Source organism: Mastomys coucha, unplaced genomic scaffold (assembly GCF_008632895.1).
Source record: "Mastomys coucha isolate ucsf_1 unplaced genomic scaffold, UCSF_Mcou_1 pScaffold1, whole genome shotgun sequence".
Lineage (NCBI taxonomy): Eukaryota > Metazoa > Chordata > Mammalia > Rodentia > Muridae > Mastomys > Mastomys coucha.
In genome coordinates, this window is record NW_022196891.1 from 89,782,368 (window position 1) to 89,797,274 (window position 14,907).

Genomic DNA, 14,907 nt, shown 5'->3' on the forward strand with positions numbered 1-14,907 from the left:
AGCTGAGAGAAACAGCTTCCACACAGCAGATGCAGCATGACCAGCTGCTCCTGTTGCCATGTCTTGCCCTCCATGATGGATCCTTAAACTGTGATACAAAATCAGTCTTCCTTCGCCAAGCTGCCTATGTCCCACTGATGAGAAAATTAATACAAACATCACCCAGGCTTCCAGGACAAACAACAGCTGACATGTTTTTTTAATTTTATAAACTACATTAACAAATATCTAAATTGGATATATTTGTAATGAATTATTTCACCAAAAATGTATATAAAACTTATTACACACCTGGGTGTCTGAATTGTGGGTGTAATGTCAAATGGGCTAAGCACACAAGGGCCTTACCCTACAGTGTGGCAGATCCTGCATTCAAGAACTGGTGAGCGAGCTTTCCCGTCTGGTTTATTCCCAGCCCGATTTAATCCGTGTTAGGTCACATAGAACAGTTGGGTTACTCCCTGAATAGTTCAGATCCATCCGCCTGTGACTCAGAGCCCATGGTACACTGCTTCATATTCTGTTCAAGGTTAATATTAGCACCTTCTTGAAGGAGCATTGAAGACACTGTGCCCCAGGCTGAGTGGGAAAGAAGCCTCTGGATTTCAGGGGTGATCACTGGCTTTCAGGCTTTGGGGAAGAGCATTCCGTGTTGAGAAAGAAGACACCCTTAAGATGCCTCTTCTTACATGGCGTTCAGCATGATGTCACCATCACTTTCACTGTTCTCCACAGACTTCCTAGACACTTCTTGCCTTCTGGATGCTGGGTACCGCAACCGAATAAAATTTCTATCTTTTTTTTTTTAAAAAAGATTTATTTTCATTTTAAATATGTCTATGTGTGTATGTCTGTGCATATGCATGAAGTACCCTCAGAAACCAGAAGGTGGTGGCGTCAAACCCCCTGGAACTGGAATTGCAGATAGTTTCCAGCATCCATGTGGATGCTAGGAACCAAACCGAGGTTTTCTGGAAGAGCAACAAGCACTCTTAATCACTGAGCCATCTCCCCAACCCCCAAATGCTTCTCTTTACATATGCATGAGCATACTTAATTTCTTCCAATGTGCTGCTCTGCTGTGTGCTGTCTGTTTTTATTGAGATAACTGCCCTTCTGTATTGTGGCTATCTTTATTGAAACATGCTGCAATGCATTTGTTCCATCTCAATGATTTTTAAAATGTATTTGCTTTAGTCTCATGCACTGGGTAGAATTTATCCACATTAATCATTTTTTTCCAGTGAAACATCTTTTGTGTTTTACAGCCTGCCATGAGAGCAGACACTGGCACATTTCCTGCTGGGTCATTCTTCGGGTTGGCAGAACACTGTTCATATTCAAAAACACTGATTTCCTACAAGATCCTCATGTGTCAGCTGCCACACTTACAAGGCAAAAATACATGTGTAGCACTTAAGACATCTATGAAGGGAAGTGTTCAATTAATATCACAGTCATATTTATAGGTTCAGAATGTTGTTTTGAACCTTAGCTGTCTTCTATGCTAGTACAACAGATAGCTTCTATCAAAAGCTAAAATGCCAGCATCCCTCAGAATGGGCAAGCGCATCTGGGAGGATGGGGCATCTTAGAGGATGTGGCATCTGGGATGATGGGGAATCTGGGAGGATGGGGCATCTTAGAGGATGGGACATCTGGGAGGATGGGGCATCTGGGAGGATGGGGCCTCTGGGAGGATGGGGCATCTGGGAGGATGGGGGCATCTTAGAGGATGGGACATCTGGGAGGATGGGGCATCTGGGAGGATGGGAAATCTGGGAGGATGGGGCATCTAGGAGGATGGGGCATCTTGGATGATGGGAAATCTGGGAGGATGGGGCATCTAGGAGGATGGGGCATCTGGGAGGATGGGGCATCTGGGAGGATGGGGGCATCTTAGAGGATGTGGCATCTGGGATGATGGGGAATCTGGGAAGATGGGGCATCTTGGATGATGGGGAATCTGGGAGGATGGGGCATCTAGGCGGATGGGGCATCTGGGAGGATGGGAGCATTTTAGAGGATGGGGCATCTGGGAGGATGGGGCATCTGGAAGGATGGGGCATTTTAGAGGATGGGGCATCTTGGAGGATGGGAAATCTGGGAGGATGGGGCATCTGGGAGGATGGGGCATCTGGGAAGATGGGGGCATCTTAGAGGATGGGGCATCTGGGAGGATGGGGCATCTTGGATGATGGGAAATCTGGGAGGATGGGGCATCTAGGCGGATGGGGCATCTGGGAGGACGGGGGCATTTTAGAGGATGGGGCATCTGGGAGGATGGGGCATCTGGAAGGATGGGGCATTTTAGAGGATGGGGCATCTTGGAGGATGGGAAATCTGGGAGGATGAGGCATCTGGGAGGATGGGGCATCTGGAAGGATGGGGCATTTTAGAGGATGGGGCATCTGGAAGGATGGGGCATCTGGGAGGATGGGAAATCTGGGAGGATGGGGTATCTTAGAGGATGGGGCATCTTAGAGGATGGGGCATCTGGGAGGATGGGGCATCTGGGAGGATGGGAAATCTGGGAGGATGGGGCATCTAGGAGGATGGGGCATCTTGGATGATGGGAAATCTGGGAGGATGGGGCATCTAGGAGGATGGGGCATCTGGGAGGATGGGGCATCTTAGAGGATGGGGGCATCTTAGAGGATGGGGCACCTGGGAGGATGGGGCACCTGGGAGGATGGGGCACCTGGGAGGATGGGGGCATCTGGGAGGATGGGGTATCTTAGAGGATGGGGGCATCTTAGAGGATAGGGCACCTGGGAGGCTGGGGCATCTGGGAGGATGGGGGCATCTTAGAGGATGAGGGCATCTTAGAGGATGAGGGCATCTTAGAGGCTAGGGCACCTGGGAGGATGGGGCATCTGGGAGGGTGGGGCATCTTGGAAGATGGGGCATCTGGGAGGATGGGGCATCTGGGAGGATGGGGAATCTGGGAGGATGGGGCATCTTGGATGATGGGAAATCTGGGAGGATGGGGCATCTGGGAGGATGGGGCACCTGGGAGGATGGGTAAGTTGATGCCTATCCATAGGGCATTAAGAGCTGATATGCACCGTGCAGAGTCAGCTGTGAACACGTGAAAACCTGCAACCTGGCAGCTCTACTCAGGAGAACTCATCCTGATTATGATAGCTACATTAATACAATATAATGAAATGATTAATAGTAGATTAATTAAACAAATCACGGGTTTACTAGGCCTTTTGACACAGATCTGCCTGCTTGGAGGGGCTGAAACACCACCATAGCTTTTACTGTAAATGACTGACAGTGCACATACAAACAGAATATACTCAGAAGAATGAGTTTTGATGTGGATTTTATAATTTTTCTATAATAAGTGCCTAGGCTTTTATAGTTACAATATTCATTCATCTACCCAACCAACCATTCATGTAAACAGTGATTGGTTTGAATCCTCCCCCACCCTGCCCCCAATCATACTTCCTAAAGATGCACACACTCTGAAATTGTCTAGCAAGAAGGGTTCACATTTGAGTGAATCTGGTGACCACCACCCATCCCAAACCGGTCCCTCCTTGCTCAGCTGTCCCCTACCACACAGGCAATGATGGGTCATGCTCACCAAAGTCTCCTGGACACAGGGTGTCTTTAGCAGCTTCTGGACCCCACTCTCCACAGTGACTCCCAGCCAGTTGAGTGCTGCCCAGCACCAGAGGTCCTCATAGCTGCCATGCCAGTAGCTCACAAATGCAAATGTTGTCGCAGTAGAAAGCAGTGTCCCCAATAGGCCACGCTGGGACCCACCCAGTGGGATGTACACATACCTGCAGAAAGAGGAGGCTGTGAGAAGCTGATGGAGGAAGGGATGCACCTGCCTCTCCTTTCTGGTTTGACTCTCTCTAATTCCAATATTATCATTGACAGTACGGAAACCCCACTTCCAAGAAGCTGTAGCCATCCCATGAACTAACTCTCCACCTCACTCATTGTTGACAAAACCACAAACCTCCACGGGGAGTGGCTAAAGGTTAGATGAACGTACATACCAAGGAGCCCTCATTATGGCCAAAATTCACTTACAAGAGGCAAGAGGGACAGCTATAACTTGAGAGCCTCTGAAGAGATGCACCCAGCTCTGGAGCCAATCACAGGGTACCATCCAGGCTGCTGGCATTGTAAAGACGCTGACTATCATGGCCAGCGTGCCTTTCACAGGGCAGACTACTAAGCTTATAAGCAAACTTGTCATTTAAACTCAGTTGCTAAAAGCAGGCCCTTCCCTGGTAGGAGTGGGGTGCATAAGTAGGGAACCAGGGCTGATTCCCAATTTTCAGGCACGTGGCCCAGATGGAGAGGAGCTCTGGGCTCACCGGAGTACAGGACCACACTCCCTCTGCCCCAGTGCACGGAGTCCTTAGATACTTCTCTCCATCCTTGACTGAGTAATTCCCCGGGGCTCTAAGAGTCCAGGAGCATGCATGCCCTCCTCCTAGGGTTTTAAAAGCTCACAGGCCTTGGTTCTTTCCGGTCAGTTTCTCTTTGTCCCTCTTCTATCCAGGAAGGGATGAGAGACCTTTGTCTGAAGACATGAAGTCTTCTGAGACACTTCACAAGGATCTCTTTACTTGATTCTTTGAAGTGCCGTGTGGTTCACACCTGCCATCCCAGAAGCCCTAATGGTTGTTTGTACTGTACATGTGACACTTGCTGACTGTGGGAAAAAAAATGCTTTATTTAAAAATACATTTTTTTTGATAGAACCACTTCTCAGAAGAAGCCAAAATTAAATAAAAAATTCATCAGACCAGGAAAAAATGATTAAAAAAACTATTTTGTTTGAAATAATTTAAACAATGAATAAAAATTAAGCATATTTCTGAGAAGCAGAGTGGAGATTCGGTAGATATGTACATTGTGCAATGTCACCGGCCCCTACCAGCCCCTCAAACTTTTTCCCAAAGTCTTGAGGCTAGAACTCAAGACCTTGTGCATGCTGGGGAAGTGTTCCACTGTATCCCAGCCTCCCTCCAACTTCTGTTTTTCCTTATGGTGAAGACATTCAGCATCATTTCTCTGAGCATATCTAAGCACACAGACGTTACTGTGATCAGTAGCCACCGTCAGGTCCCAAAACAAGCCTCACTCAGTACCTGTGGCTTCTCCCAGCTTCTCTTCCCACCCTACCCTAAACCTCTTCCTCCCAGGGGCTCCCCGCAAACCTTCACTTCTGAATCCTATGTAATCCTATGTATCCTCAGCCGTTTTCACCACATGCCTTCTTGGTTCCCAAGTGGTCTCTTGATCCTCTTGCCCTGTCTCCTTTCTCTTCTCTTGCCCTCTCTCTACCCCTACCCACTCTCTTATCATGCCCAGGTTTGTTCTGCCGGCCATGTTCAGTCTCCTCAACCATACAGTGGAGCAGTCATGCCCTCACTTCATTCAGTCACTTCCTGTGCACCACAACTGAACTTCTTGTCCTGGCTAACTGACTGCTGACTGACAAGGACCACCTTGTGGCTGTGCCTGAAGTCAAACTCTAGATTTCACTTTATCACTAAGTTGCATGCAAATTCTCCTCCACAGAGACTTTCCCTTTACCAGGCTCTTCTACCCCAGCTACACCTTGGTGCTCATGCTTGGTTGGCCTGCACCACCCTGATAGGTCAGTTTAGAGCGAATCCCTCCCTGCCCCATTGATGACCCTTGGTATCCTAATTCCTTTCCCCTCCCCCAGACCCCTTAGTCAGGCATGAACTCCACTAAGTTGGAGACTGAGGTGGAGGCTCAGTAGGCAAAGCACTTGCATTGTAAGCACAAGGACCTGAGCTTGATTCCCAGGATACTCTCTGTCCCCCAAAAGTTTAATTTCAAGGACAAGTGTAATTCCAGGGCCAGGGAGGCAGAGAAGGGGTTGTGGCTTGTTGCTCTCCTCTACCTGAAGAGCTCAGGCCAGTGAGACACCTGTCTCTAAAGCATGTTGACAGCACCTGAGAAATGACACTGAAGTCATCCTCTGGCCCCCATGTGTGTACACACATGTACATGTACCTGTATACACATGTGTCTGCATATGGACAGGTACACAAAGAACTCCACTAAGTCTATCCACCAGAGTCTCCCTAAATCCCAGTGTTTCTCCAGTAATTTTCCACTCAGTGAGCACGTGGGCGTGGGTCTTCTCCACCCTGGGTGTGTTCACAGCGGTTTCTTTCGGACCCCCTGCTTCATCCTCCACATCACGGTACTCTCTGCACTGAAAGTGTGCCTAGCACTTTAGTGTTTTCATAATCTCTCTCACTCTGTAGTATCTGTAATTCCTCTCACTCTCAAATAACTTTCTCGTTTAGATGATAAATCACACCATCACCTTAGCTAACCCCGTTTTAGGAGTGAGAAAACAAGAGGCTGGGAAGTTGGTTTAGTCAAGAAACCCATCGAGGAGGAGAAAGGCCAAGATACAGCCTAGCCAGCAACACCAAAGCTAACATTTTTGCTTGCACCCAAGGCTCATGCCAAACACCCTCTTCCTTTCTCCCTAGTCAGAAACAATGCCGGAGCCATGTTAAAATGGAGCCACTTCAGAAATGTGGAAAATAAATCTATCCCAGACACCAAGTTAGGAATGGTGTACCATATATTAGGTGCCTATACATTAAGTATCTATATGTTAAGTGAGTATATACTAGGTGTCTATATATTATGTGTCTATGCACTTATTGCCTATACATTAGGTGGCTATATATTAAGGCATGCTCCTGAAGTGGCTGAAGATGTCTCTGCTGTGAGCATAAGGACATAAGTTCAATTTCTAGACTGAAAAACTAGAACAGAAGCTGAGACTGGGGCTGGTGAGATGCTCAGCGGATAAGAGCACTGACTACTCTTCCAAAGGTCCTGAGTTCAAATCCCAGCAACCACATGATTGAGAGCTCACAACCACCCGTAATGAGATCTGATGCCCTCGTCTGGTGCGTCTGAAGACAGCTACAGTACACTTATTTATAATAATAAATAAATCTTTGGGCTGGAGCGAGCAGGATCTACCGGAGCAAGTGGGGTTGACTGGAGTGAGCAGAGGTCCTAAACGTCAATTCCTAACAACCAGAGGAAGGCTCACAACTATCTGTACAGCTACAGTGTGTACTCAGATACATGAAATAAATAAATCTTTAATAACAACGACAACAAAAAAGCTGAGACAGGTGGATCACTAGAAAGTACCTCTGGACTAATGGGTAAACTCCTGGAAAGGGGGAGACCCGTACCTCAAAAACATAAACAAAAACATGGCTGGCACCTGAGAAACAACATCCAACGCCATCCTCTGGCTTTTCTGCACACAGTCCTGTACATACATGTGCACGCACACACACACACACAGTTATACACTTGCATACATAAGTCTGTTTACACATGTGCACATATAATCCTGTATACACATGTGCACATACACAGAGAGAATGTTCCTTCTGCTTCCAGCATTTATTTAAGCCTTCAAGGAATCGGGGCATTATAAAAAACAAAGACCTGAGATGTTCCTGAGGTAACATGGGCATGCCTGGCTGTGAGGCTAGGCCTGTCTTGCTGTGAGGCCATGTGCCATGGTGCCAGATCCGCAGGAAGGCTTGACAGTGTGGGAGGGCAGGCGATGAGGAAAGAAAGTGGGGTATGAGAGGCTGGACCAGTGCGTCCCACTTCAGTGTGCTGCTGGAGGGACACCTCTGAGGAAGGGCAGTGAGCCTGAGAGCCTACAGGGGCAGGAACGGGCAGTGAGCCTGAGAGCCTACAGGGGCACAGGTTTTACTTGGAGTTCTGCTGCCTCCTAGAGGTTTCTTGGTTACCAGTGTGCACTACTCAGCAGAGATTTTGGATGTGAGCTGGAATTCCTGTGGCCTCTTACCCTGCACATCACGGTCATCTCCAGTGCATTGAGAATGACTGTGGTTAAAGGAAACATCACAGTATTTACAGACTTGTTCACATGCTAAGGCTGTAGGCACTAAAGAGAAGTGAGCTGCAGAAGTCAGAAAATCCAGTACAGAATAAAAGCCTGCCATGCCTCTCACCAGGGAGACGTGGCATTGGGTCCTGTCTGCAAACTCTGGATGCCACAACAGCCACCCCCTCCTCAAATGGAGCTATCTTAAACCTAAGCTCTTACTTTGCATTCAAAAATGACAGCTGACCAAAAACAGTCTCTGAATTTTTTTTTTAATATTCCAGAAATTAAGATATTGCAAGTCTCCAAGGACACAAACTGCTTTGTTCCAAACCAGAGGAGAGGAGAGCCTTCACTCTCCACTCTGGAAGACAGTGGGTTTGGCAAGAAGAGGGAATAGGGGATCTCTCTTTAATGCATCCTACTAGGCTGGTTCTGTGGTTACTAAGAGCAGAGGTGAGTCTGCCTCAGAAAACCAGTCACATGAGACACTCCGATGAGCAGCACGATCACTGACCTCCTGGCGAAAACACCACTTAGCCCAGCAAAAACAAAGATTTCTTCTTCTGGGGACACCGAGACTAAGTCAGCATGAAACCTAATCTTGCCTGGCCACTTGGGTGGTCCCTGTCGGCATCTCTGCGAGCTTCGTTTTCATGCAAAAACATCTTGCAGGATTCACACAATGTGGACGCCCCACAGAGGAAGCCACATGCAAATAGGTAGACGACATTCACAATGTCTACTCCTGAGTGCGTGCCCACGCCAGGTGCACTCTGCATACAGTAGACAGTCATCAAGACAAGTGTCCATGAAATAACGATAAAGATTGTTTTGGCCCTGAGAGGCCCAAGCTAAATCTAATATGTTCCTGGTACCATTATCACAATGGGAGTCGTCCTTGTGGGAAATGGTCTCCTTATTTGGTCAGATCTACAGACGACATATCCACTAGTCTTTCAGACAGGGCTTCTCCCTGTAGCCCCAGCAGGATTCAAACTTGTGACAACCTTCCTGCCTCAGCCTTGTCAGTGCTGATTACAGGTATATGTGACTATGTTCTGTCGTTTATTAACTTAAACCAACTCATCTAGCTTTGGGCAAATAATGCTCCTTTATGAAGATGTGCATCGATAAAATGTTAGGATAACCCCAGAGGACACCAAAACACATCAGAGCCACACTAGGGAGGGAGACCAAAGCAGCATCTCTCCGGTTAATTTGACCACGAACAAGCCCTTGTTTCAGCTCCTCGCTTCTCCCTGCCCCCCCGACCCCCGTGTAGTTTGTGGTTACAGCTGATCTGTGGTCTGTCTCCTATATGCATCTGAAACTATGTTGTTAGTTGTGCCTGTATGTTGTGCCTCTCCGTAACCATGGACTTTGCTCTGTGTTTAATCATAGAAATCATGCTATGGGAATGAAATGAGGGATTCTTTACAGAATCTTCAACAGAGCTTTACAGGAAGGAGTTGCTTAACTGGCCCTGAATAGCACTCAAGACTGCAACAGACATTATCAAGCTATATTTATGGCGTTTGCAATATTTAGGGTAGAATTTGTTTTGTGATTGCTTTTAATCTGTTGGCTGCTTTCAGCAAATGGTCACAATAATACATATACACACATGAGTCAGGGCATGGAAGAGCACATAAACTTAAAATTAAAGCTATGCACTAGCCTAGGTTGTAAAAGTTGATTGTGTGGGAAATCTAAGGCAAGCAAGGTTAGTTATATTGTTCTCTTAAAGGTGAGGTTAATGTAAACAGGCTGAGTACACAGTAGGCTAGCAGGTTAATTACATAGTCTTAAATGATCTCAAGACATACAATTAACCTGGCTGCAAGGTCCAACAAAGATCCGTCTCTTTGGGGTCAAGAGATTTTTCAGAACAATCTATCACTCCAAATACGTTTGGACTGGTGAACTCCATTAGCTACTATTGAGACAGGTCAGAGGTATAACATTCATTATTGGACAGATCAAATAATTATCTGCTACAGCACCCAACCTGGCACCCAGAGGATGCCAGGGCAGTCAAGGTAGGGCACAGGAAGTCAGTGGGAAGATGGGTAGGTGACTGTGAGCAGCTCCTGTGAAGGGGAGGACAGTTTGACTCTACCTTCCCCATGGCCTCCACAAAGAACACCTCACAAATATGCCTGTGGCAGGGCCAAGGGGAAGACAGTCCATGCAGGAAACCCATTGATCTTAAATCCAGTACATTTTCACCTTTCTCAAGAAGAACCCTTTGAATTTTCTAGCTTTCTCTTTGACCTAGAGAGTCACACAGAAGGTGCTCTGCTTCCTGAAAAATGTCTTCAAAGGTGGGGCTCTTCTAGTATGGCTGCCATTTCAGCTAAATTCCAAGATACCCAGTGATAGTGTACAAGTCAAATCTCCATCTTACAGAGCATAGGTAAAGGTCTAGTATTTATTTCTCACTCTGAAGCAAAAGATTACTTATAAAGTGTTTTAAAGGAGGATACAAACAAAAAAAGAATATAATTTGCTTTAATATCTTTCCATTCAGTGCAGATCATAATGGAACTTTAATAACTAGGAAGCCACAGTTGGTTAATGGGCAACCATAGAGTTGATCATTTCCAGAAAGCAAGGAGAGGTCTACTTGCAAAACAGAGGGGATATTCTGAGCCTGGCAAATTCTTTGCTCCTTCACTGAAAAGTGTTGGATAAAGATGTCTTATGCAGTTCTGAAAGGTTCCCAATAAGAATTCTGTGTCCTGTCTCTCTGTAGAAAATCGTAGAAATTATAAAAATAAAAACTAAACTACCCATAGTGGTGGTTTATACCTATAATCTTAGCAGATGGGAGGCAGAGAGGCAAGAGGATTGCTTTGAGTTTGAGGCTAGCCTGAAGTAATAAGTAAAACCTTTTCTCAAAACAGCAAACGTAGTCAGGTCACATCTTGTCTTTATGTAAACATCCACGTTCATGGAGTTAGGATGCCCATATTTTTAAAACCATGGTCTTGCAGTCCACAGAGCTGGTAGCTCCGAGGACTGACGTGCTATGCTCAGTGCTTAGAGAGGATGGCGCTTACAGCTTAGAGAAACACTCAGCTTGGACTTCGGAATCCAAAAACCCAGAGCTCAACCCTCCAGAGCTCTGCCTTCCTGAGGCAGGAAATGTTGAAAGGCTGCAAAGGCTAGCCTCTGGGCAGCAGCAGAGTGCAGGACAAGGAGAGCATGCTCAGGAGTCGGAGGCAAGGCCCCCAGGGGAAGCATCTGCCAGTCTCAGGATCCCTGGGCTCCTTAGAAGCCTGCTCCACTGCAGAGCCTCAACCAGTGTGGACAGAGGAGGGTATGGACACCTTCTACATGAGTGTCTGTGGGGATCAGATGAGCTCTCAGAGGCTTCGTTCGGGAGGCTTATGTTCTCTGCTCAGTTGTGGTAAGGACACTTAAAGATTGGGCTGGGCTGCAAATGAGAAGACCTTAAGGCCAGGCAGATCTCAGGGATGTGTTCATATTGCATCAATGAGTAATGCCCCCTCTTCCCTCACCCCTGCCTTGGTAAACTCCCATTCTTCTCTCTGGTCTATACACCTCACTATGATGGCTCCCTTTCATAAATGGACGGTGCAACAGAAGATGGATCCATTGGCTTCTCTCAGCAGAACACCCCCCAGGTTCCTTCAGCCATGTTGCTCCAACAGGGAGGATTTCCTGATTACAGTTGAACGCCTGTACACTGGCTAATGGGCCAGCATCACAGACAATAGCTTGCTCCTAGTCATGGATAGGATCTAAGAAGTCCTGTCTCCAGCAGGTGTTCTGGGTGACTGTGGCACCTTCAGGATGTGAGGCCTGTTTGTTCAGAAGCAGGCTACTTGAGGCAAGTCTGTGCTGTCAGCTTCCTATCCTTATTTTGCAGACAAAGCCAACTGCTGACAGAGTCCCTGTGCCCATCTTCCCTCCCCCACCACCATACCACATCCTCAGAGACTGAGCCAAAACAAACCTCTTCAGCTGCTTCTGCCTGGTGTTTTGTCACGGGGATGAAAAATTAATCACTATTTTTATAAGCAAAAAAATGAAGAAAACGAAAGGCAGATGAGGAAAGCTTCATAGGTGAGGCACACATCTATTCCTCCGACTCTGGCGTTGGCTTCTTAAGTGGGTGCATTTGTCCAAAGGTATCAAACTTTAACAGGAATAGTTTCAAATTGTCAGCTACACCCCGCAAAGCCATTCCGTAAACGGCACCGTCACAGAGACAAGCACTCCTGTATCTTTTGTAGCACGTGAAACTCCATCCTGCTGACTTAAGGATCGCTAAGGATCACTCTTTACTCAGCATCAACAGCAGATCCAGGTCTAAGTCTGAAGAGGTGAGTGCTGTGGATTCAACCCACTGCTGCTAATGCTTAATCCACATGTTACCCAGGTGTCCTCCACACATGTAGAGTTGAGGGTGTGTTGATGGATGAGAACCAAGCCATCTATCTCCAATACTCTGCAACTAAGGCACTTCCTTCCACTCAGGATATACCTTACCTACAAAAGTCACGCGACAATGTCCCTTGAAATGAGTGGCTACTGTGTGGGTGGGGACTACGTATGTGTGTGTGTATATGTGTATATATATATATACACATACATGTATATATATATATATATACATACATGTATATACACATATATATAAGAGAGAGAGAAAGAGAAAGAGAGAGAGAGAGAAAGAGAAAGAGAGAGTAGTATTTTGGTATATATACATACATATACATATACATATACATATACATATACATATACATATACATATACCATAGTCTTACTTGCCTGCTACTCACTGAATAGCCTAGAATGGTTTTTGAATTCAAAGGCAGTCCTCCTGCCTCAGCCTTGGGAGTGTTGTGGGATTACAAGCGTGCATTACCATGCCTGGTTTTCATTCCTCCATCTTGAAGCAATCTGACAACGCTCTGGAGGGGCCACTGTCCCAGTGACAGACAAGCCTTTTAAGTAACCCTGAACAAATATCGCTGGAAGACGACATCTTCAGGACTCTACACTGTGTGAACAGAGACACCGGCAGCCTTGGGACAAGGGTCACCTGGAGGCAGACTGCAGTTTCTCTCCATGGGTTTCTAACCCCTCTTCTAGGCCTGCCTTTGTCTCGGGCTATAAATAAACACATGAAGCAGATTCCTTGGGGTTTCACTCGAAGGGGCAGAAAGAGAGAGTATAGACTCTTTAGTGCTGTCGAGCATTGCCTAATCGCTAATAAAAAGATCCTTGAAGACTCAGTTTAATAACCACTGAGATTTCCTGGCTGCCTGCCTGTCTTCCTACCTTCCTCCTGAGAGGATACTAAAAGCACTTACATGCCTCTCCAGGCCACATGAAATGGGGCAGAGCATAGCAAGCCGGAAGCAAAAGGAGTAGATCTGGGGGATGATGTGTGTGACCCCTCTTCCTTCCCCTGCAGACGGAAAGGGACACAGGGGCTTCCTCCCCTTTCCAGAAACACTCTCCACCCTCTGCTCTGTCAGCACCTCCTAAACTTAAGGAGCAGCCTTGCGCCACAGCTCCTCCGCTGGACACACCGCTCCTCACCTGAGCGACCGCACTCTTGGTTCCTCCTGGGATGTCTGCCTCTCACCCACATCCTACTCACTGTTGGCCCTCATTTTCACACTCATTTATCATGGCTTCTTGGGAAACGTGTGCTATAAAAGGAGCGTGTGCAACGTGAAGGTCACTGTACTGGTGCGGTGCCTTGGGCCCTCTAGAAGACAGTGTTCTGAAGACAAGCGCAGTGGAGAAATGCCAGGAGGCCTACAGAGGCATTTCACTCTCCATCTGCCTTTGTGGTGCAATGACGCAGGCAGCCATGCTGGACTGGGGGGACCTCCCGGAGGCAAGAGGAGAGGCTCAGCTGAGCACAGACCTCGGGTTCCCATGGCAACATAGTACCACTTGCGGGGGGGGGGGCGGGGGGAGTCTAGTTAGTGGTCACACAGGAAAGAAAATTAACAGCTGGATATATGATTACAAGGCAAAAGAAAATGGCTGCTTAAAAAGCTCTTCTCCCCAGGAAGAATGAGTCTGTCACAGCCACCAAATCTTTACCTCAGGTCTTATCTATGATGGATTCCTATTGCCTTACAACCCAAATGGAGACCCATCAGCCTGGCTCTACCAAAGTCAGCCTTGAACTGGCTCCTGCCTGAACTACCACCATGCTTTTGAATCACCAAAATAGACTCCACCCTATCAGTGAATTCGTCCTGGATCTGAGCCCTGTAGTTAGTCCTTCCAAGGCCTACCTCAGACATGTTTTCTTCTACTGGGGTCTAATACTCACTTCAAGGAATATTTTTCTCATCTAATCTTACTCTTCGATGTGTTTGTGCATGTGTACACACCTTGGGTTTTGAGACCATGTCTCTAATTAACATGAAGCTTGCCAAGTAGTTGGGCTAGCTGGTTAGGGAAGCCCAAGAAGCCACCTATCTCTACAGCCCAGGAATGGGGTTAGAAGGGCATGTTCCACACCCAGCTTTACCCACCTGGGCTGAGGAAACTGGTCCTCCTGCTTGTAAGGCAAGCTCTTCACCAACCGAGCTATCACCCACAGCCCTCACCCTTTGATTTCTTATCTCTTGGAATCACATGTCCATCTCAGCCTAACACATTTCTTTGGACTTTGTGTGCCAGGCTTCTGTACTGTAGACCACTGCTTAGGTGGAGGACAACCACCTATGGTCTGTCACGCCATATCAAGACACAGGAGAAAATCAGAGCTCTTCTAACACCAGGCTCCCCCCCACCCCGAGATAAACCCTACAGCCTTCATCTTCTCCTGTTCTTCCCACCCTCCTCCTCATCCACCGCACCCTCCTCCTCATCCACCACATGTAAACACTGCCAACAGTGACTGCAGCAAGCTGACTTGATGAATGGCTGTCACCTTCACACACTACTGCAGGCTTCCCCACCACTGTGTTCTCTGAAATCCA

The 14,907-nt window shown here is 47.2% G+C and overlaps 1 protein-coding gene across 2 annotated transcripts in view; it reads right to left on the reverse strand.

The window, feature by feature from the left end:
• The window catches only part of Hhat (hedgehog acyltransferase), a 268,740-nt gene that overhangs the window by 73,146 nt on the left and 180,687 nt on the right, over positions 1–14,907 (reverse strand). For both annotated transcript variants that reach the window (XM_031339371.1, XM_031339361.1), the window contains exon 10: positions 3,602–3,803. In XM_031339371.1, the coding sequence (XP_031195231.1) occupies positions 3,602–3,803 (202 nt within the window). The remainder of the gene's footprint in view (positions 1–3,601; positions 3,804–14,907) is intronic.